General features: G+C 42.9%; 2 protein-coding genes across 3 annotated transcripts in view; one reads left to right on the forward strand and one right to left on the reverse strand.

Annotated features, from left to right (window-relative positions):
- Nucleotides 1-6,995, forward strand: part of NCAPG (non-SMC condensin I complex subunit G) — a 46,556-nt gene extending 39,561 nt beyond the window's left edge. Inside the window, exons 15-21 of the mRNA XM_056130342.1 lie at nt 281-462; nt 673-847; nt 2,922-3,083; nt 3,519-3,657; nt 3,953-4,039; nt 5,881-5,950; nt 6,783-6,995. Of these exons, the coding sequence (XP_055986317.1) occupies nt 281-462; nt 673-847; nt 2,922-3,083; nt 3,519-3,657; nt 3,953-4,039; nt 5,881-5,950; nt 6,783-6,882 (915 nt within the window). The 3' untranslated portion in view covers nt 6,883-6,995. The remainder of the gene's footprint in view (nt 1-280; nt 463-672; nt 848-2,921; nt 3,084-3,518; nt 3,658-3,952; nt 4,040-5,880; nt 5,951-6,782) is intronic.
- Nucleotides 6,996-7,866: 871 nt separating this feature from the next.
- Nucleotides 7,867-24,478, reverse strand: part of LCORL (ligand dependent nuclear receptor corepressor like) — a 155,171-nt gene continuing 138,559 nt past the window's right edge. Inside the window, exon 7 of one of the 2 annotated variants that reach the window (XM_056130339.1) lies at nt 7,867-9,652. In XM_056130339.1, the coding sequence (XP_055986314.1) occupies nt 9,478-9,652 (175 nt within the window). In that variant the 3' untranslated portion in view covers nt 7,867-9,477. The remainder of the gene's footprint in view (nt 9,653-24,478) is intronic. The other variant, XM_056130340.1, reaches the window with a different exon arrangement.

The following is a 24,478-nucleotide window of genomic DNA, read 5'->3' on the forward strand; positions in this document are numbered from 1 at the left end:
AGCATTTAATATGTATTGTCTTGATCTCTGAGTTCACGATAGTTAATAGGCATCTTGCATCTTGAATTGTAAGAGAATGGAAGAGTCATAGCTAGGTTCATGACTTCATTTAGTTGTAACCTATAAGGCAGCAGTTAGGTCTTTTTAAGTACCTTAAATTTATTAATGTAAGCGACTTTTGTATCGTTCGTATAAAAGTATTCCTAGGATTGGCTGCATTGTCCTGCTTAAAAGAGAAGTATAATGGAAAGCTTCTCCTAATGAAAGTCACTTTGCTTAGGTGTCTGAACTCAAGACAGGAGCTGCGGAAGGCCTCGCCAAGCTGATGTGCTCGGGACTCCTGGTCAGCAGCAGGATTCTTTCCAGTCTGATCTTGTTGTGGTACAACCCCATGACCGAAGAGGATGTGCAGCTTCGACACTGCCTGGGTGTCTTCTTCCCCGTGTTCGCTTACGCAAGCAGGTATTTCAGTCGCCAGCAAATCAGATGAAAGGCTCATAGGTTGGATCTGAAATATCGTTTTGACATTGAAGCTCTTTTTCTTCAGATCCTGTCGACCTGAGTTTGGTTCTTCTATAGATAACTAGTACTATGCCTTGAGGGAATGAATTTTGTACAGAAATATTTTAAGTCATGCTCTTCCCCATATGCTTTGGAATTATTTTTCATCAGGACAAATCAGGAGTGCTTTGAAGAAGCCTTTCTTCCAACTCTGCAGACATTGGCCAATGCCCCTGCATCTTCTCCTTTAGCCGAAATAGACATCACTAACGTTGCTGAATTGCTTGTAGACTTGACAAGACCAAGTGGGTTAAATCCCCAGGCTCAGAACTCGCAGGACTATCAGGTGGGTCGGTGTGGCAGGCACGGATAGGAAGCAAGTCACTCTTGTCTTTCTCCTTGATTTCTGCCCCTTTCCCCCTTCTCCTGCCCTCCCCTCTCCCCTCTCTCTCCCTCCCTTCTACTCCTCCTCTCCCTTTCTTCTGGTTACAAGAGACTGGAGAGAGGGAAGAAAAGGGAGTTGCTGTTTCTGTTCTGTGTGACCGTCTCTGAGGCGTCACTCACACTTGGGGTCCCCGGTGCCCTGTCATAGTCCTTGAAATGGAAGCTGTGTATTGGCTTGAGATTTCTGTTTTGCACAGTGACACAGAACACAAAGTGAAAATGGTATCTTTGGGCAAATGTGTAGATAATACATACAAGTGGAAGTCATAAGTGCTGTCATTAGAACCCTTTCTTTTGTTGCGAGTGCTGTGTCCAGGGCCACCCTGCCCAGCTGGTGGGCTGGATTGCAGAGCCTCATCTTCCCAGCCTCCTCCCACCTCACATTGTTGTTTTCTTTGATTCGGGGCCACACTCAGCTGTGCTCAGGGCTTACTCCTGGCTCTGCACTCAGGGATCAATCCTGGCAGTGCTGAGGAGGGAGTGGTGGTTACCATATGGGATGTTTGGGGATTGAACCCATGTCAGCTGTGTGCAAGGCACATGCCTTCCCCGCTGTTCCATTGCTCTGGCCTCATTGCTCACATCTTTGCTGTTGAAGTTACCCAACAATCATTACCACACCCCTCCTCCCCACTTGCACTACTGATTATTCTGAAGAATGATGTTCTGTGGGACTCACTGAGTCTTGAACTCTTTGCTTACCTGCTGTGTTCCATCATGATGCAAGGATGGAGAAACCAAAGATTGTAACTGGTGTCAAGCTTGTTTCATTTTTAAGCAAAGAAGATAAATTAACTAAAACTGTCCTATAGATTTGACTTGATAAAGAATTTTGAATATCTTGATAGACTTGATCACATTTCTCACCATATTAAATACTCATATATTACTAATTTCAGATGCCTGTTGAAAGTCTTTTTCTTCTACTTTGCATTTAGTGAATGCATGCTCCCATTCAAGTCACAGTATTCACATGTTATTGGAAAGAGAAGATCACAAAGGATGTTAAAGCAAAATATGCATTTCAATGATTATAATTGCTGAATGCTTTATAAATTTTTCTTTTTTTTTTCTTTTTTTTTTTTTTCTTTTTGGGTCACACCCGGCGATGCACAGGGGTTACTCCTGGCTCTGCACTCAGGAGTTACTCCTGGCGGTGCTCAGGGGACCATATGGGATGCTGGGAATCGAACCCGGGTTTGCCGCGTGCAAGGCAAACACCCTACCCGCTGTGCTATCTCTCCAGCCCCATGTTTTATGATTTTTGATAAGTTATACTGGAGACTTACGGAAAGATCATTCTAAGGAGACTGAATGGGACAACCCTAGCACAGGGAATGTGGAGTTGGCCCGCTCTGAAGTAAGACTGGGTAAATAGTTTAAGGGGGTTAGAAAAGCTAATAGGATGGGTGTCATTTATTAGGAAGAACAATTTGCGGGCCAGATGATGTGAACTCGGAGAGGAAAAGAGAGTATCAGTAAAAACAGTCGTTAAAAAAAAATCTGTGTCTGGGAGATGAAGCTTGTAGAAAAGAGTAGTGGAAAGTAATCATGGACAAGATCAGAAACTCCCTTGTAAGAATCCCGGGAGAGTGGCCGAGCGGCCTGTGCAGTGAGGGGCGGGGGAACAGGAGGCGCTGCTGCACTCTAGTTCCCTAGTCCTCTGCAGTTGTGATGGGCTGGGTCCTCAGACACGGGTGCGGGCCACTGCGTATGGAAGTGGTGTGGCTTGGGCCAGGGCCCGCTGTCTTCAGCCTGGGTCAGTTCCGCAACAGGAATCTCTTCGGCTGAAACCCAGCAGCAGAAGAGCCTCAGTCAGTAGCAGGGCGAAGGCATTCTGCATTTGGCTTCACAGCAAGATATTTGGAAATGTTTGTGACATTTGCATCAATGTCCCAGACTATACTGTAACTATACTGTTCTCTCAGTTTACAAAGAATTTCTCATCTCCCCCCCTCCCCCTTTTTTTTTCCAAGGCCTTAACAGTTCATGACAACTTGGCTATGAAAATTTGCAATGAGATCTTAACTTGTCCAGGTTCTCCAGAAATTCGGGTTTATTTGAAAGCCCTGAGTTCTTTGGAACTGAGCAGCAATGTCGCTAAAGATCTTTTGGTCCTGCTGGACGAGATTCTGGAGGTAAAGCTGTTCTGGTTGCTCTGTTTGCTTATTTTTGGGCTATACCACCGGTGCTCAGGGATCGCTCCTGATGTGCTCAGGAGACCGACCATACGGGGTGCCAGGGATTGAACCCGGGTTAGCTGCATGCGAGGCAAATGCCCTTGTGCTGGACTATCACTCTGGCCCCCTGATTACTCTTAGGGTACTTCAGTATATATGGGGGGACAACACCCATATATGGGAATAGGTCCACATCTTCATCCAAGTAGAATTTACAAAGCTGTATTAAATGATACATGTTAGTAGACTGCTCTGTTCATGTAATGTACATTTTTTTTTTCATCAAATCTTAGGTTTAGGATGTTTTTTAAAGCAGCTTGATATCAGTATATGACTTTCCTGGGGTATGAGAAAATGATTTTTAACAAAATATTAAAATTCCTTCTATTACAGCAAGTAAATGACAGGACATCTCTGAGAGCTTTGGAGAAAATCAAGAGTAAGTTAGAGAAAGGAAATAAAGAACCTGGTGACCAGACTGTCATAGCCCAGTCTGCCGACATGACTGTGCCCGTTTCTCAGGAAGGAGACGGTAAGAACACAGGACCTGAGAGTCTGTCCCTGCCATCTTGTTTTCTCTCCTGGTGTGGTGGGATTTCAGAAACTAAAGAGAAATGTAACTAGCAGTGCCTTGGGGAAGTGTCACTGAGCAGCGGGTCCACATTCAGAGTCCGTCTGTGCCTCTTCCCCACGGGATGGCCCTGCGCACTGTCTCGGCTTTTGTTTCCAGTCTTTGCATGGGCTTGGTTGTGATTTCTGTTTCATGAGAAATTGACTTGGGAAGATCTTTGAAATATCTGATGAGGCTTTTTTTATTTCTTCAGTAGACGAGAGCGAAGACGTGTATGTAACTCCGCTGAGGAGCACTCGGGCGGCCAGGACAGCACAGTCTGCTCAGCAGAAGACAAACCGAGGTAGGGGGGCTTGGCTGCCTTGACAGAATGTCAGCTTGCCTGCCCAGTGAAATACTTTGCTAATTTCTATGTTATCACAGTCAAGATTTTTAAATGTTTGGGTGTCTTTAACTTGGCAGCTAGCAGGTTTTGCTTTATGTCGGAAAGCATTGCTCCCGAGATAGTGCCAGTCACTTCCGGCAGAGCTCACATGCAAGATGGGGGCCGCTCGTGGTGGGCTTGGGTGTCAGGGCTACACCTGCGGGTGCTATGGGGAAGGGAGAAGGGGAAGAGGGATGGAACTTGGGGTGTCATGTGCTGCCTCTTCTACAATTTCCCTGGCCCCCAGTTGCTGTTGATTGAAAGAGACATGGTACAAAAGATCATTGCAAAGGAGGTTTTGGGTTAAATCAAGATACTCGTTTTCTGATGATCAATGGTGACTTTATGTTATCATGGTGTGTCCTGTCCTTTATGTGATAAATTATTTTTGTCCCATCCATTCCCCTAGTATTTTTCTTTTTTCCTACTTTATTTCCCCCAACATAATTTATTTCCTGGGCTGGAGCGATAGCACAGCGGGTAGGGCGTTTGCTTTGCACGCAGCCAACATGGCCGACCTGAGTTCGATTCCTTCGCCCAGGCGGCAAAGCCTGGCAAGCTCCCCGTGACGTATTTGATATGCCAAACACAGTAACAACAAAGTCTCAAAATGGAGCCGTTACTGGGCCCGCTTGAGAAAATCGATGAACAACGGGAGGACAGTGACAGTGACAGAATTTATTTCCCAAGGGATATCCAACAATAGAGGATTTGTTGGAATAAAGTAAATGTTCACTAATAAGGGATCACTTGGAAAAAAATTGAAATTCAGGATAGTTTCATTGTTTTATTATTTCCTCATTACAAAAGCAATGCATGCTTACTACAGAAGAATCAGAAAATACAGTCAAGCAAACTAATATAAAAAAGACTCATAAACCCACCCAGGAGCCAACCATTATTTTAATCCTTGAAAAATATTTTTGAGGTCCTTTTTATGCAAAGTTTCCTAAATGGAATTTGGCCTGTGCTTTGTAGCTAATCAATTATTTAAATGCTAATTACTGGGTATTGTTCCAAATTAGTCCCATATTGTTGGATGTTTTCTTGGGGATAACTGTATTAGAAGTTTAAAAACAAATAAGGTCAGAAAAAAACAAGTCTCATAAATAAGTAGGGTATATAATTTTTAACCAATAGTCATGCTGAATAATTTGGTTTCGATCATATTGTGCTTGGTCAGATAATCCATGGGAACGTCATGCTTTTAAAGAAAATACCTCAAAATGCACTTATATTTGCTACATATTAGAAGAGTATCAAGGGCCATGATTTTCATATAAATTTCTATCAAGAAGCTGTTTTACAACCCAGCATGTTGTTAGTGCCTTAATTCTCATACTGAAATTTATTTAGATCACATATTTAACTGGTCGTGTATATGCTTGACCCTTTTACAAGAAGCTATTACCTCACTGATTAAAGTTGTATTTCTTAAGCATCATCTGTTTATGGACTTAACCTGTATTTCTCCCTTAATTTTCATTGGACAAACACTCCTGTGCTATAGCTAAATAGAGGAACCCTAAATATTTGCAATGTGTTTTTGTACATGTTTCCTTCCCCCAAATATTGAAAATATGCCTTCTCATTAATGTTCTCTAGCTTATTATCAGAGCTCAGGTTCCCTTTCTCCAAGGGTTTGTATTTGGAACACCAGGGGCTGGGATCTAGGAAGGAAGAAATATGTCAAAGAAGGGAAATGGATTTGGGAAATTTTGAAGCCAGTAGCAGTTGATAATAAGTCACACTTTTTTAAGGACGCAGAAAAGCAACAGCTTCGGCCCGGACAAACAGGCGACGTCAGATTGCCGAGACCGACTCTGAGAGGTAGGCCAGGCATGCTTAGAGGAGTTAGTGGGTACCACCTGATGCCTGTTGAGGAGTGTCTTGAAAAGGGGAGAGAGTTGCACTTGAAAAGAGAGAAACTCTATAATAACTATAATCTAGAATTCTGTTACCAAGAGCATTTGACTTCCTATTGCTTGTGCGTTTTTCATGGCCTTCAGTTGCTGGTAGACATCATTAGGAGTTTTTTCAGATTGTTTCCTTTTGTTCTAAATTACATGATCTTGTGTGATTTTAAAGAAGCAAGATTCTTTGAGATTTAGATTTGAGTTCTCCACATTTACAGTGATAGAATGAGCCTATTTATAATCGGAACATATGAGGGGATATACAACGTTTATTTTTTCAATTAAGCCACTGTTGGAGCTGAACATTGGTAGCTAGATTGGTAAGAGCTTAGTGTGTATATGCTCACATAACTTTTAGTACATACCTTCAAGCTCGACTAATTTTAAAGTATTCTGGAGACATTTGCTACCTATAGTGCTTTAAGAACCTGTGACCTAAATCAGGAGAACATACTTGTTTTGCACTTCTTGAATTCCCAGAAACTGTTTTGGAAGTGTAACAGCTCCTGTTAATTACAAGCATCATTATAAAGACTTTGCTTTTGTTTTCCAGGTTTTATATGGACATCTAAAAAAGCTTTAAGCTACGCTTTCTATTTTGGTTTTTGTTTAGTTTTAGTTTTAAGCCTACTTAATAAAACCAGGATATTGTCATACAGATAGAATAATAGAAACCAAAAAGTTTTATTATAAATAAACTGTTTTTAAAGCTTGTTTTTAAATTGTTATTTTCAATGTCTGTTTAGTGATAATGAAGTTCCAGAACCGGAATCTAAAATGAAGATGAGATTACCAAGAAGAGCCAAATTAGCAGCACTAGAAAAAAGTAGGCTTGACTTTTCTTAACATCTCAAAGAAGATCTAAGTTAGGAGAAGAGATGATGGAGGTGGGGTCCTTTCAAAAATACCCTTCAACAATATGTTTATTCTTTTCTTTAATAAAGCTACCCTTATGTTAAAATCAAGTTTGGTTTTTATTTTTATTTTATTTTTTTGCTTTTTGTGTCACACCTGGCAATGCACAGGGGTTACTCCTGGCTCTGCACTCAGAAATCACTCCTGGCGGTGCTCAGGGGACCATATGGGATGCTGGGAATCGAACCTGGATCGGCTGTGTGCAAGGCAAACACCCTACCGGCTGTGCTATCTCTCCAGCCCTGTTAAAATCAAGTTTGATGTCGTATAGGATTTTCTGTCTTGCATGCATCCATGAGCCTTTGGTCTTCAGTGAAGCAATAGGAAGCTTGTGCCCTGTGGTCCACAGGTGGGAGCTGCACCTGACCCAGAGCTGAGAATCTGATTTCAGCAGGCTCCCGGTTCTGCTTGCTGGAGACCGTGGCGTCAGGGTCAGCTTTGAATAGGTAGTAGCTTGTATTTGAGACACTTAGGACCGACTTGGGGCAGACCCAAGGGAAATGAAAGTACCTCAGAACACCTTTGGAAAATGACATGCCAAGGCAAAAGAAGTACTGCCAACTGGATAGAAAGTTTACTTTTAGGGGAGGGGAAAAACTAGTCTACTGAACCAAAGTACCCAGTTTCCAAGTTCAGTTAAAACTTTTGAAAATTATTTTGTGTGTTGGGGAGATGTTCACCTACTCATACTAATCATGGAGTAGCTTCTTATGTTTTTGGTATAACCAAATATTTATTGTGAATGATAAAAATACTTAGTGGGGAAAGACTGACAAGGAAGTTCTCTATCTACTCTATCATAATTAACTTATGATTACTATTCACGGTTGTTTTCATTTATTTCTGTAACTGGCACTTGCCTGATATTTGAAACTTAAGAAAGCCAGCCTTCTTATTGTTTTGCTTTTTTGGCCACACCAGAAGTGCTCAGGGCTTATTCCTGCCTCTGAGCTCAGTGATCACTCCTGGTAAGACTCGGCCACCATACTGGACACTGGGGATTGAACCCAGGTCAGCTCCCTGCAAGGCAAGCACCCTACCTGCTGTACACGCTATCTCACCAGCCCAGAAATCATTCTATCCACCTGCAATACCCAAGAAAACAACACCTTTCTTATTTCTCTGATTATATCTTTTTTCCTTTTATTACTCAGAATAGGAGTACCCTAACATTGGATTATTTTAATAATTGTGCTTTGTTAGGTATATTTACCATATAGCTATAAGATGGAGCTAAAGTAACATTGTGCTTTTTAGAACCAAATTGCTATATTTCACACGTGTAAGTGCTTTAGAAGACTCAAAAGTACAAAAGGAGTCTGAAGTTTACAAATAATGCTTATTAAGCAAAAGGAACAGGCAAATATGGTTGTAATATAAAACAATATAAATAGATGATTGTTTCACATTTGTTGGCTCTGTGTCTTTTTCCTGTGCTTCAAATACCTTGTGGTTTTTTGTTTTTCTTTTTTTTAATTAAGTCCCTGTTCTTTAAAATTTGGGAGGAAAAAGGGGTAGGGAGAAATGAGGATTTTAAAAATACACCCAAACATGTGTTATTAGGAAAAGTCTTTAGAAAGAAATTAAATCTTATTTACCTCACAGCTAGGCTCTCCAAAGGAAGGAACGTGGTCTTACGTTCATATATGGACCCCAGTACCAAAGCTTCTTTTCTCTGGCATGGAAAAAAATAAATTTAAGCACCAAATCTTCCGGCATTCTTACTATTCAAGTGTTAGACACAAACACATAAGTTGTTGCTGACGCTATGTTTTGTCCTATTAAAGATAAGGAATATTACCCTCTTGATTTTAAGAGACATCCCTTGACACTTCAAAATAAATGGCTAAAATACAGTAAAACCAGTCGATGTGAATTCATTTCCCGTTTTTCATTTATATGGTAACTTAAACCAAACTGTTCGTGTCTGCCAGAGGCGCAGGTTTGCGGGACAGTAAACATGCAACGGTTGTGCCACTGCTCTTAATACCCACACACTTCAATGTTTAAAGGTACAGAAGAACTAACCAGCTCAGATTCTGAATGGAAACATGCTATTGATAGACTACGATCAGCATTTTCTATACATATATAACTTTGAAAGAGAAACTTTCAAGAGATACCTTTGCCTTTTGCCAAACTGCTTCGAGGTAGTTGGTATCCACCAATGTATACCTGTTTTTGGGTCAGGCCATCACCACAAATCTTTACAATTACTAGCCTTCTAAATCACAGGATGTGTTAATGTTAAAGCTGTGCACAGAAATAAAACTGGGGACAATTATGTATTTAAACTTGGGTCATAAAAATTCACAAACCATTAAAAAACATCAAAATGCGTTTGTACTGCAAAATTCCACAATGGTTGGATGCAAAATATTTTTTAAAAAAAGAATATAATTAATGCAAATGACTGGATATAAAGACAAATCACGGGACTAGAAATATTTCAAGGTCAAGCAAATGCTTATTGTTCAGAAAGAATATTGACGTCCAAAACAAGGGTAGTGCAAGAAGATCTGCGATCTATTTCTCTTCGCTTTTGAGATTTTGGTTATGAAGTGTACAGCTCGCTAGAGACGCTGCTGCCAGGCTCCATTCAATGGGACGGTTAAGGCACATCTTAATGGGGCTCAAAGGGCAACTTGCTGTGTTTCCATCAGCCAAATTCAGCTGCTCATCAGTTTTCATTTGTAGCACGCTGGAAAAAAAAAGTGTAAAGCACTTTAGTTTTATTTGAACTTCAAAGACATCAGCCTTGTAAAGACAAAGTTGAAGAATTTCTTGTTTGGCAACAAGAGCACCCCTCATCCTGTTTTCGCTGCTCTCTTACTGAACTGAGTATGTGGTAAGCCAGGTGCTTGTGGGATCACCACTGGGTAAAAACCTTCACTGCAGATACAGATTCCAACGGGATATGTCAGAAGTCAGCCCACTACACTTGGCAAGATTTAACCCCTTTATCCTTTAATTCGGTGTTTCTCGACCTTTGTCCGACTGTGGCCCCCTTCTGATTTTGTCTTCCTCTGGCTCCCCGTTCTACTGGTCAGGCCTCTTAGTCTTACGCTGTAGCCCCCCTGGGAACCTGGCTAAAAGATACAAACATGGCTTTAACTCACCAAAAGACAAGGATTAATCTTTTTCAATGCATTCACGTCCTAGGTATATTCATACACAGTCACTGAGATTTCATAACCAGGCAAAGTGGGTAGACTCCAAAAAGCATGAAAGCAAATTTGAACTGAGTATAAACAGGCCCAAAGTTGTTCATCTCCAACCTGAAATTAGCTTTTGCCCTTTCCCTTATATTTCCTTATAAGCTCTGTTGAAGCTGATAAGACCAGGAGAAACATTTGTCTTCGTGGACGTGCTAACGTATCTGTATTTCACATTGGCCATCCCATCAGAACACATGTGGCATCCCTTCCATAGTATTTTCACTATTCTGGTTGCCTATTTGGATTTTGTATTGATGGAAAAGTTTGACTGGGTTTGTATTAAATTGGTCAATCTTCTATTCAGTGTTACTCCTTTTGTTCTGGCTGGATGGCTAACGTGGGTTTCTAGAAGAGTCTCCCTGAGCATAGTCCCGGCTGCTCTTGAATTTTGCTCCTACCTAAGGAAACTGTTACCTCTGCTTTCTTCAGAGCCTGGTCCTAGGCCCATGGCATCTCTAAACACTTGTTTAGATTCTGGGTTCTTCACTATTGTTTCGGGTCTGATAGTTCCTTCAATAGTTGGAGGATGTTATTATTTTTTTTTTTATCTCCAGAGAGAAACAAAGTATACAGAATTGTTCAATAAATGTTATGAATATTTGCAAATGTGCAGAATTAGACTCTTGGGTTAGAGTGCTTTGTGAATCCCAAGAAGAACTAGAGTGCTACAGGCAATTCGAAGTCAAGTCATATCTTTATGTGAATCCTTAACTGGCAACTTGCTATACATAAGTTCACGTGACACTTAACCAAATAATTGAGATAGGTCCATTCTCCCTAAGCTTTCTCCAACAGATCTATGATTCTCAAAATGATGAAACAGCTGTCTAAATTTGGGGGGTGGGTGAAAGGACCCACAGTCTGCAGTGTTCAGGAGTGCTCCTTGGAGACCAATGCATGGGGGACCAATGTACTGCCAGGGATTGAACAGGCTTGGCTGTAGTCTTACCCCATGTGCTATCTTCTCTGCCCTAGCTAACATTTAAGTGACTTGTTAAGAGTCGTGGTAAGTGACAATAACATTCAGATTTAAGTATTATTCTGATCTCCCCACAACTTCAGCCAACAGACTCACACTATCCAGTAAGAGATTAACTTGTCACAGCAAGCTTTTAATAGTCAACACTGAGGTAAACATCCAACTGTATTAAATGGCAGGGTTTCAAATTTTATAGAACTAAAGAATCAAGGCCAGGAGAGAGAGCTTGAGGAAGCTGGAGCCCCTGCTTCAATCCTTGGTACAACATGGTCCCCAAAGCATTTGGCTCCAGTATCCCCCGAGGATACTGTTACAGGTGGCTCTAAGACCAGAGCAAAAACTGAAATACCAAACCACGGTAGTAGAAGACATCAAACGTTGTTAGTCACTTTGATTTAAAAAAAAGTTAAAATCCTCTCCACAGCCATCCCCAAATTTGATTGATTGGACTATAATTAAAGTCATGGCTTGACATATGACAAATAGACCCAACATGCAACATTCTCATCAGAAGTATCAACTGAATTAAAAAAAATTGCTTACTATTATTCGCCTCGTTTGTTTGACAAGGTTTTGTTTTGATTTTTTAAGCCAGCAAAGCTGAGATGAGGCTTTTTTTAAAGTTTGCTCCCTCCAAGGACTACTGGTGTTTGTATATTTAGTACTTGTATTTTGAGGTTGAGTTTCCCTCCCTGCCCTGACCAGGGCTCTGGCAGCCGAAGACCTCCAGAACCAGCCACCACCATGCTGAAACCACTCTCCACATGCATGAAGGTACCAGCAGAGGAACAAAGGCATGCGGGTCCTGGGGCTGAGATCGCCAAGCCTGCTCGGATCGGGGCTGAGCATCCTCCACCCAGATCCTCCACCTTCCAGTAGGCAGGGGTCACACCCACCAACTGGCCCCCTGGCGCCATGTAATCCCATCAATGGCCAAGATCCAGAGACTATAAAACCCAGCTCCCAGAAGCACACGGCTGCATTTGCGGCCGCGCGACATCTTATCTCATTCTTACTTTGTACAAACCCGGCAGGTTACCGAATGTAACCTGCCCACATGGCAGAGTCTGGCAAACTCCCCGTGGCGTACCCACTATGCCAAATACCAGTAACAATGATGGGTCTCGTTCTCCTAAGCCAGAAAGAGCCTTTAATATGGCACTTTTGAAAAATCTCAGGGCTAGGATGAAGGAGACGTTACTGGGGCCTGCTCGAGGCAATCGACGAACAACAGGATGGTCATGATCGTGATCATATTTTTGAAAGATCAAAGTTTTGATGACTACTCTTCTGAGAAACTCGAGGTGAACGGTAAAACTGAAGTAAGATGCAAAGGATTCTAGGTAAAGATGCTTGGTACATGGGGTATCAAGTATCATTCTCCAGATGGAGAGACAGGGCACACCAAATAGTCTTGTTTACTGTTTGACAAAGATGTATGCACCAGAGTATTTCAGTAACTAGATAGTTTTCTTCAATACTTCAAAGACAGTTTTTAAAATTACTTTTCTAGGGCCGTGAGATAGTACATATAGGGTGCCTAGCACACAACTACCCAGGCTCAATTCCTGGTATCACATGGCTCTCAGCATCATGGGGTGCAGCCCCGGGGCCTCCAGCCCTGAGCAGTATCCGAGCTTTGGGTCCTGTATTGAACTGTTGGCCCAATTGCGGAGAATCGCCTGTAGGGGCCTATGACGAGGGCGGGGGAAAACTATAGAATGTGTACTCCAAAGATGGATATATAAACCCCAGGGGCATACAAAATTATACATATGCATGCAAAGAAAGTACCAAATCGCTTTACAAAAAAACACTCAACAGTCTAGAACCAGAGAGACAGTACGGGATGGGGGGGCTTTCCTTGCATGCAGCTGATCCAGGTTTGATCCCTGGCATCCCGTATGGTCCCCTGAGCCCTTCTAGGAATGATCCCTGACCACAGAGCCAGGAAAAAGCCCCGAGCACAGCCAAGTGTGCCTGCACAACATCCTCCCCCGCCCCATCAAAGACCAAAAATACCCAATGTCCCCAAACAGTGATGGGGGCAGAGTGATCAGTGCAGCAGGTAGGCTCTTGCCTGGCACACAGCCGACCCAGATTTCGATCTGCACCCCAGACAGTCCCAGGACTGCCAGGAATGATCCCTGAGCACAGAGCCAGGAGTCAGCCCCGTGCACTTCATGATGTGGTTCCCAACAAACAAAACCCCTAAAGAGTAGCAATACAAAAGTGCTGAACATGATCAACTCATACAGTTAAGGAAGCTCACGGGTGTGGAAGTCTTGGGCGCTAGTGATGTTCTGCATACTAGGAACAAGACAGAAGAGCACCTTCCAAAGAGTCCACAGAAAGAGGGACTTGAAGGGACAGCGTGAAGGAAACAGAGGCAGAAACTGGAATATACCCATTTTCACAATGTCCTAACAAGATGGATGTGAGCAACTCTGAGAGATCTAGAACTTTCCAGGGCATTTGCATTCTCTTTTCTACACCACCAGTCAACTAGTTACCATTTTGTGGAGTACTCACTAGTAAGCACTTTTGGGATACAAAGATAAGGGAAACTGTTCACGCTTAAAAAAAAATTGTAGTCTAGGGGTTGGACGGACAGAACAGCAGGTAGGACACTTGCCTATGCATGGTGGATCTGGGTTCGATCCCCAGCATCATTTTTGGTTCCTAGAGCACCATCAGGCTTGATCTTTGAACACAAGGCCAGGAATAAGCCCTAAGCACTTATGGCCCGGCCAACACCTTCCCTTCTCCCTCCCCCATAAAACCCAACTAAAGTCTAGAGGAATTTTTAATAACTTCATATTTGGAAATTAAGATTTTGACAAAGCTGTTTAATGTCAAAAATTTGTGGTATAATCATTCTCATTTGTATCAAGTGGAAGATTAATACATGTCCCTATTTTTCATGATACACTTTTAAAACAATGCAAAAAATTGGTAATATACTTGCAGAATTAAAAAAAAAAACACTAAAATGTTTGTCTATGGAGTCTCCCAGGATCAGTTACTGATTTCCTGGGATCCCTCCGGCGCCTCTCCAGATTGACCTGAGATATCCGTGGTATAGCAATCTGTTATGTAGCTTGCTTTAAAAGTATATTTTGGAGGTTCATATCTATACAACAAATACTTTGATTCTTTAATAGTTTCATAGAATTTCATTTTATGGATTTAGTCCATCTTCAAATGATAGACTTTTGGGTTATTCTGAACTTTTAAAAATATCAACATATTAAAAATTCTTGGGGCCAAAGCGACAGTACAGCTGGCAAGTACCCTGCATGCGGCTGACTGGGTTTGATCCGGGGTACCCTGTATCCCCCAGCACTTCCAGGAATTAAGCCACAAGCACAACTGTGTGTGGCTCAAACACAAAACAAACAAAAAGACACACTGGGGCAGGGACTGACATGCTTTTGAAAGCTACCACAAGACTAATTTTTAGGTAAAGGGTTTCATAGAACACATGTACACCCTTTCAAAGGGGGAAGTCAGAGGTTGAATTTCAACAGAGAATTTAGAACTTAAACTATCTTGTACTTGAAATCATCAAACTTGATCGTCTCTAACCTAAATTCTGGATGCCTGGTTTATTTCCCTCTTGAATTGTTAATTCTGTTAATTCAGTAGTTCACTGACAACTATTAGGACCCAGCACTCACTCTCTGTGGGCTTGATGTCTTCATAAATCTCTCCAAATATGACAGGGCTGTGAAATGCAGAGAGATCAGAGTGCTTTCATGAAGCAGAATGGTGCTTCCTCCAAGACTGATGACAACAGCAACTGATAACAACCCTTGGCTACTAGAATACAGACCTGAGCGCGCCAGGCTAGTGGGTGGGAGGAAGGGCACAGGGGAATAATAGGTTGCCTGGAAGCAACACGGGGACGTAAGTCTTGAGTACACTGGGGTGTTAATGGACTAATGATATATGCCAAAACCAGAACCGTCAATCAACAAATAATGGGGCGGGGGGACAGATGGGGAGAAGGAATGCCGGATCTGTTCACTTTGGTGGTGAGGGTGGTGGGCGGTGACTTCTGTACATCAGTACCAGAAATTGAACACTCTTGTAATTCTATGACCTAAAATCACTGTCACTGTCCTCCCGTTGTTCATCGATTTGCTTGAGTGGGTCCAGTAACGTCTCCATTGGAGACTTTGTTGTTACTGTGTTTGGCATATCGAATATGTCACGGGGAGCTTGCCAGGCTCTGCCGTGCGGGCGAGATACTCTCGGTAGCTTGCCGGGCTCTCCGAGAGGGGCGAAGGAATCGAACTCGGGTCGGCCATGTTGGCTGCGTGCAAGGCAAACGCCCTACCACTGTGCTATCGCTCCACCCCATGACCTAAAACATTTAATAAAAATTCTTTAAAAGTGCTTTTTCATATGTTTGATGTAGTGAGAAGTTATAAAAATGAAGTCTCTGGTGCACTGGCCTCTGGCTTTGAGGAGTCCCAGTTCCCAGAAGGTTGTAGGAGATTGTGCCCTAGAATCAAATCTCTGGGTGCCAAGGAGCTGACAAAGGCTTTCTGGTGATGACAGGATCCACTCAGTCTTCCCTCAAACCTGCAACCAATCCTCACCCAGGAACAAGGGTAAGCATGTCTGTCTGCAGAAATTTTGCGGTTTATGGGGGCCAGAGCCAAGAGCGATGGGTAGGGCCTTTGCCTCACACGTAGCCAAGCCAGGTTCAACCCTGGGCCCCCCATCCGGTCTCCTGAGCACTGGCAGAAGTGATCCCTGAGTGCAGACCCGGGTGTGGCCCCAAAACAAAACCTAGTGTTTTGAAGTTTGATAGGGAGGCGAGGGAGCAGCAATGTTCATACACCCTCCAAATTATGGTGGGGGGTGAAGAGAGCGCAGGGCTTCCTTAAGGTGCGTGCCTGGCACCCTGCCCTCTCCATTCTGATCCCTGGCACCACATGGCCCCTTGAGCACTGCCAGATATAGCCCTGGAGGTCCCTGGGCACTGCAGGGGAGGCCCAGGCAATCCCTGGCACCACAGGGCACTGAGCAGCACTGCGTTCTCTGGCCCCTGCACTTAACCGCTGGCGCGATTGGCTGAGAACCGCCAGGAAGGTCTCCTGGCCCCGGGGCACTGCGGGGAGGCCCCACGGAGAAACGAAACAAGCAGCAGCTGCAAAACATCAGAAGTAAAAGGAGCAACTACGGACTAAGGGCTTAGTGACTAAGTTACTGTTCCTCTAAATCGCAGAGAGAAGTTCGATTTAGAATCTCGGGCTTCAAATGGTGCCCGGACAAAAGAGTCGTGTGACCCAGCAGCTAAGCCCGGGTTCCCTCTGAACCACGAGGCCAAGCATGAGTCCACGCTTTTTCAGTGGCAGACCGGGTGCGAGTCTTCGGTTTCTAAAGGCATAATGTATCCCAAGAGCAAAATTTCCCTTCGGCAGGACACTGATGGATTTATGGGCCTTGGTCGACTGGCAGGCAGGGGATTTGAAGTCAGACCTTTTCTGGTTTTGCCTCTGACCATGTGAGGGGCTCAGGAGCAGGAGCAGAAGTACGTGGGGGCGGGTCAGCGGGAGGACCTGATGTCTGCCAGTCTTTTTTTTTTTTCTCTTTTTGGGTCACACCCAGCGATGCTCACTCAGGGGTTACTCCTGGCTCTGCACTCAGGAATTACTTCTGATGGTGCTTGGGGGACCTTATGGGATGCCGGGGATTGAATCTGGGTGGGCCGCGTGCAAGGCGAACACCCTACCCACTGTGCTATGGCTCTGGCCCCATGTCTGCGAGTCTTGGGCTAGAATCCTAAACTTGCAGGTCACCGCAACCAGAGAGAAGTCCTCTTTTTAATAGAAAGAAGGGTCCACTGGTGTAGAGGATGTACCTGATCACTAACAGTGCCATTCATGATGATTAGAACAAGCCACAGTCACCAAGGTTGCAGGAAAATGCCTCTTCTATTGAGAAACAGAGTACCTGAATTTTCAGCTTAATGAAGGAAATTTTAGTTACATCCAGGCCACAAAGCCAACTCTCCTTAGAGAGCAACAAACCGTTTACACTGCTGTGATTCTGAAGTTAGCCTTGAGCATGGCAAATGAAAAAACTCCCTAGATTTAAAAATGAATTTGGTACTGATATGTTTGTACATATCATTAAGTTGTTGATCCCAAATAATACCAAACCGATTATAAGAGCCTGCTCAAACTGACAGGCTTCTGGATCCAATCCGAACTGCCTCTCAGGAACTGGTCAGTGACCACAGCTCAGGACTTTCCTTCCCCCTTTCCCAATGCCAGCTGGGTGATTCTTCACTCACCCCTACGTCTGCTGTGCCCAGTCTTTTTGCCGTGCCTCGAAGTCTCCTCCTCTGATTGACGGATTTTTTTCTGGTTGACAGAATTTTAGCAAATAGGATATAAACTGAGACTCACAGAATTGCTTGGGCTTTTATATCACCTGAAACCTTTGCTTTTTCCATACAAAAATGCCTACATTGACACGTTGGGTGTTTGAGTCACACAGATCGAGCCTAACGTCCCACTGAGCAGACAGATGACACCATGACATGTGAGCCCACCAAGATCAGAACTTTCAACCTCTACTTGTTTGCCAATTATAGTCAATGCTTATTTAAGCTGATGTGTTTTGGGGTAGTTGCTGTGTTGCAATCAGGCCAATAACAGACCATTTCTTCCAATCAATTGGTTCTCACCAATTTAAACTTTTCCAAGGTTTCATCCAATCATTTTTTTCCAGAAATAGTAGACGGCTAAGTGTTTCATGGTTGCTAGCATGATTTCCCTACCACTGATTCCTTAACTTGCTTCTTCAGATTTCTAGAATCTTCTATTCCATGAAAATGGCATGGTCTCCACTGCTATGTTAGTGATTGAGCTGAACTTTCATTTTTTTTTTTTAAGCCACTGAGCAATCCTGGGTGTGATAAACTCCCTCTATCCCCTTCCAAAAAATAAAAATTATTCCAAATCGATAAAAACTAAATTCAGGGGCTGGAGTAATAGCACAGCGGGTAGGGCGTTTGCCTTGCATGTGGCTGACCCGGGTTTGATTCCCAGCATCCCATATGGTCCCCCGAGCACCGCCAGGAGTCATTCCTGAGTGCAGAGCTGAGTAACCCCTGCACATCGCCGGGTGTAACCCAAAAAGCAAAAAACAAAAAAAAAAAACCCTAAATTCAGATACTCAGGTAATTAAACAATCCCAAAGGGCCCAGGCGAATGGCTGCATGGCTCTGCAAGCACACTGTCCCCAGGTGAACACCACCTGCAGCAGCTCTGCTGTCTGGGAACTCTGCTGTCACAGCTGGTTTCTGGTGGCACCATGGCCCCAGCAAGCGCCACAACTCAAAAATTCAAGAAGGGCGACCCCAAGGCCAGAAAGTGTGACTCTGGGAAGCATGGGCACAGGCACTGCACCAGGGCTGAGCGCGTTGAGCACTGCAACCACGTGGGAGTCCTCGCCACCCACCAATCCCAGTCACAGCGACGACAGCAACAGAGTCCAGGGAAAATGGAAGAGAACGGGTATTTGAAAAGGAAGGTAATGACGGCATTTATAAACACATCACTGATAACCGGTGAAGGGAAAATCTTTCAAGTATTCAGAGGGAAAGAAGGCACAGTTCCAGGAGAGGGAGGAGAGAGAGCGCAAGAATCCTCTCACGAACAACACCATCTTTTTCAGAGCACTAAGGAAAAAATCGGGCCAAGTCAGAGTTCCAGATGCAGCTACGAGCTTTCAAAAACAGGTACAAAAGACTTCCCGGCATCAGAAGGGCAAGGATAAGTTAGTCAGCAGCAAATTCCTCTGCCAGAAATGCTAAAGGAAGCTACTCTAGCAGAAAGAAAATGGTAAGAGGTATGTCTGGATCTGTGTAGAACAACGAAGACCATCACAAACGGTGCATTCACAATGAACATACTTCTCTAGTTCAAACTCCCCTGGAATTACAACTCTCTGTAAAACAGAAAAAAATCTTTGGGGGTACTACACAATTATAGAAGGAAAACACATACTAGTAAGAGCACTAAGATTTGAAAGGAGATGCAAGCAGACTGCTCTAGAAGTATTACTCGGGGGGGGGGGTAGAGAGACTGTACAGGGGTTAAAGTACATGTCTTGTATTAGACAGGCCCTGACTGATCTCCCGCACCACATACAGTCCTCTAAGCACCAACAGAAGGAGAACCAGAAGCCAGCCCTGAGCATGCGCAGGTGTGTTCCAAAAAAACAAAAAAAGTAACCTGGCGAGCTACCCGTGACATATTCATTATGCCAAAGTCTCACAATTTGTTGGAAGACGTTACTGGTGCCCGCTCGAGGAAACTGATGAACAACGGGAGGACAGTGACAGTGTTTGTGTGCACACATGTGGTGTGTGTGTGTGTGTGTGTGTGTTGTGTATATTGGTTTATGTCAAGCGGCAGTGCTCAAGTAACATTTCATGGCTGAGTGCTCAGGAATGACTCCTGCAGGTGTAGTGCCAGGGATGGAACCAGGGTCAAGCACTGCAAGGCAAGTGCCTTAATCCCTGTATTATCTCTAGGGTCCCCCAAACTTAAGCCTGTATATGGAGTGGTATAGTACTGGAAAGTAATCATTGATAAATTGATGATATACTGGGTAAACTTACAGAAAGTGACTTTTAAAAGTCAATTAGGACAGGCTGAGGATGTAACTCAGTTATAGAATGAGGGTTTTCCACTTGAGGCCCTGGACTCAAATATGCTCAACTGATCCAAAGAAGGCAGGAAAAACAAGGGGCGGGGGGAGTATGGAACAGAAGGGACACATGGAGAAGAGAGGTTGACCAAAATCCAACTGTTATAATCACATTAAATGGAAGACGGTATTAAAAGGCAGAGATCGTCAGACTGGATGAAAAAAAAGCAAGTCTCAAGTATATATATTGCCTAAAATCTACTTTGAATATATGGCTTCAAATAAGCTAGAAATAAAAGCATGAGAAAACATATACCATGCTAATACTAGTGAAAAACAAGCTAGAATGTAGAAAAATAAGCGAGAAAAATAAGTAGACTTTTTGACTCCCCAGAACAAGGACATTTCTAAGAATGAAGCAGCTCATTTCACAATGACAAAGGAGTAAATTCAGAAAGGATGCATAAAAATTCAAAATACACCAAAGGGTATTATCTACTCTCAGACCTTCAAAATGCAATAAATACCATCAGATGGAACTGAAAGGATAAAACTGAAAAAAATCTAGAATCATAGTTGCGGATTTCAACACCCCTTTCTCAAAGATAGAACAAGAACACTGGAAGTCAATGAGGATGTTTAGAACTGCTTATGAACTTGCTCACCTGACATTTAGAGAATATTCTACCCTACTGAAGCAGAATTTAATTTCCAAAAACACACAGACATCTTATTACAATGGATATGGACAGAGTCTGGATCATAAAAAAAGTCAGTAAATTAAAATGGATTCAAAGACTACACATACAATGATAGCAGCACCAAATCAGAAACCAGTAGCAGAAAGCTATCTGTAAAACTCTCAAGTGTGGAGGAGCAATAGTACAGTAGTTAGGGTGTTCGCCTTGCGTGCAGTCTACCCAGGCTGCATATAGTCCCCTGAGCAATGCCAGGAGTGATTCCTGAGTGCAGAGTCAGGAGTAACTCCTGAGCATTGCCGGGTGTGACTCAAAAAGCCAAAAACAAAACAGGAACAACAAAAAAAACCCTCAAGTGTTTGGAAATTAAACAACACACTTTAAATAACACAATGACTAAAGAAGAAAGAACAAGAAAAAAAAACCAGAAAATATTTCTAATTTAGTGAAAATGAAAATAGCAAAACATTGTGGTGTACAGATTATGTAGTACTTAGAGGGAAATTTGTAACTTCAGTGAATGATGAGTATTTTGATCACTGTAACACTGATGTTCTTCTCAAATTGTGATCCCTAAACTAGTAGCATCAGTACCACGGAAGCCCAACCCTGCCTCCTAAAGCAGACGCTGAACAATCTCTTCCTTAACGTGCATTCTTGGTACTTTGGATGCACAGTGATGTTTGTACATCCCTGTTTTCAAAGCACAGTTTAAATCTGAAGCATCACAGCAAAGGTCTACTGCTCCCTTCTTGCACTGTCTGGCTCATTTCCTAGAAGGAAGTCTGAGAGATCTTGCAGAAAGGAAACAGGTATCATAAATCGCTCCCGTCTCCCTCGATCTAAAAGCACTGGGGAGCACAGCAGGGCCATGAAGCTCACAGTGAGAACCCAGCGTCTCCCAGCATAGACTGCTTCACACCACTCAGGACTCACTAGAAAGTCCTATGCACTCCTGGCTCTCCGCTAGTTGGCAGAGTTCTTACTCCCTCACAGCCCAGCTCCATGACCCCTGCCTTAAGGAAATGTTTCCTTCCTTTGCTGGTTTTACCTAATCTCCCTTTAATTTTCTGTTTTTGCCACGCCTGGCGTTTGCTCAGGGCTTATCCTGGCGTGCAGTCTGGGATCACTCCTGGTGGTGCTTGGGTAGCATATGGGATTCCGTGCAAGGCAAGTGCCTTCCCCGCCATACCATTGCCTGTCCCCTGCAAAGTCTCCCTTTTGAAGATTTCTTATAGTACTAGATACCAATTAAAAACCTGTAAGATTTGTACAATTATTATCTCAGTATCTATCGTTCCAAATAAACTTTAACCATGACGGTAGAAATCCTATCTCGTATTACCCATATTTTATCCTGTATGTCTATGACACTGCCTTACACAGAGACAAACATTTCTGAGAGATTAACTTAACCGGGTATATGTAGATACAGGCTTTTTAAAGACATATTTGATGCTTATATAACACAGAACCAAAGTAACAAAGAAATTTCTCAGGTTGCCTGGAATTGGAATTGGTGGGAGAAAAAGAAACCGAGAGCTTTTATTTAAAATTGTTAAAATAAGCAAGAAAAAAATCTGATGGGACAAAATCCTTCAGACTTCTTGTGTTACTATGTTGAAAAAATCTGACACCTCAGCTCCATTACAAAGAAAACCGTTTACTACACAGGAAAATGGGGGGGTGGGGGGCAGAGGGGGAGAAGAGCCAGGGGCACCGATTTAAGAATTCTGAATTCCTAAGTAGAGAGTTCCTGAAGAAAGGCAGGTAGAAAATGGAGAGCACACCTGAAGAAACATAAGGTGTGATGAACGGAAACCAATCCTGTTCTAACAAGTGGTGCAGCTTTTTTCTTTTTTTGGGGGGGGGGGGGTGACTCTTGAACTTACCGCAGATAGAACTGGTCTGGAGGCTTCAGGGAGAGAATAAATGTACAGAAGAGAATAAAGCATGCCTCAGGGCTCTTCCATCAGTCTCTGCAAAGGCAGGTCTTGTCCCACAGAGGAGACAAGAGAAGCGCACAACAGAAATATATTTTGTGAGTGGAACAGGGAGGGGGCGGGTGGGGGGGTGAAGTGTATAGAATGACTCTCATCTACTGACTTTGTGTTCCAGCAACACTACCTCCAACTTTCTACTGCCATAAACAGCAGTTACCAGACTCTTCCTGAAAAGGCCCTGGCAATATTCAAGGCCCTAAGATCTCCACTGTCACTATCCGATTTGGCTTTTTGAGGTGCAAAAACAGACGATATGTAAATGAATGAGCAAGGCCCGTTGTCAGAAAAGTTTGCAGACCAGGAGGCAATGAATTTTCTCCCTCATTTGGAATTCAGGTGTATATGCTGCAGGTCTTCTAGTAGACAGAACAAACCAAATTCTCTTTTACTAATTATGTTGCCGAAGAGAAATTTACTTGAAATATATTTTTTTAAGTTCTCAGTTCAGTTGTGATTAAGTTTAACACAATGCATGGTGAGTATCAAGCATTTGTTGAGCGAACAACATTTTCTTTCCATGAAAGAGACACGATTGTAGTAAAGTGGAATATCCTGACAAATTGAATAGTGACTCACAAAGCAATTAATGTAAAACGTTGCAGAAAAATTCTAAGGACAAAACATGTCAAAGAATTTTATCAAAGTGACTTTCACATTTTAATAACACATTCTGGTTTTTAAAAGAAAGTCTTTAAAACCACAGGCAAGAGCTCAAGACCTAAAACTCTTTATTCAGTTCCTATAAAAATTTCAATGATAGGGGCAAAGATACCATTGAAAAAGATTTTTATTAAAACTTCCTGATGGATCAAAGGTGAGCTAAGGACCACGGTGGTGGTAGGGTGGAGTAAATTTGTACATCAGTACCATAAACTAATACGATTATAAATACCTTATGTAAACTATAATAAACTATAATAAGTTTTTTTTTTAAAGATTCTGATTTCCATGGAAATTAGACACAAAATAAAAAAGTTTTTCAATATAAAAAAAAAGATTCATTTAAAAGCGGAATCTCTGAATAAAAAAAAAAGAGTAAGCAATAAACAGCCAAAAACAACTGAACCGGAGAATTGGTCTACAGAAGTGAGGTCGACCCCGGGGATCTGGTGGGCACAGGCGGGGAAGCGGCAGGGCTTCTGCTGGCGGGTGTGAGGCTGGAGCTGGGTTTGCACGAGACTGTCGTGGTAGCAGTAGAAACCAGGATGCCTCGACACAGGCTAGAAGAGAAAGAACTCTGATCCCATTAAAACTTTGAGTGAAAGTTTGCACAGTGCGTAGGGCATTTGCCTTGCACACTGCCAACACCGCTGACCCGAATTCGATTCCTCTGCCCCTCTCGGAGAGAGGCAAGCTACCGAGAGTATCTCACCCGCATGGCAAAGCCTGGCAAGCTCCCCGTGACGTATTCGATATGCCAAACACAGTAACCACAAGTCTCACAATGGAGACGTTACTGGGTCCGCTTGAGCAAATCGATGAACAACGGGACAGTGACAGTGACTTATGCCACTGGCAAGAAGGAACAATGCTAATATGAAATTCCTATAAAATGTGTATGGGAGTGATTAAGTTTTGCATTAAATGATCTTCACTTCATTCTATTCTGATCAAATTAGGATTGTGGGTTACCTAAGATTTAAGGACACTGAGCTCGTTTTCCTAAATTCACAAATCTGTAATATAACTGAACTGAATTGATTTAAGACCACAGCTCTTCCTTAACTCAGTATGAAATTAAATCTAATATATAAAAAACAAAACTGGCCCCCAAATGTTGACCATTCTGTGATTATCTTTGAGTTACCAGCATTTAACACAGTGTGCTAACAATGGCAGATGTTTAGAAAGCACTTAAAATTTTTATTACTCTGAAATTATGTACAATAGAATAAACATAGCATTTGTGTACTTCCACACAGCAGTCACATTCTTTCTGGGAAAATCAGCAAA

This window comes from Sorex fumeus, unplaced genomic scaffold, assembly GCF_029834395.1.
Source record: "Sorex fumeus unplaced genomic scaffold, SorFum_2.1 ptg000077l, whole genome shotgun sequence".
NCBI classification, from domain to species: Eukaryota; Metazoa; Chordata; class Mammalia; order Eulipotyphla; family Soricidae; genus Sorex; species Sorex fumeus.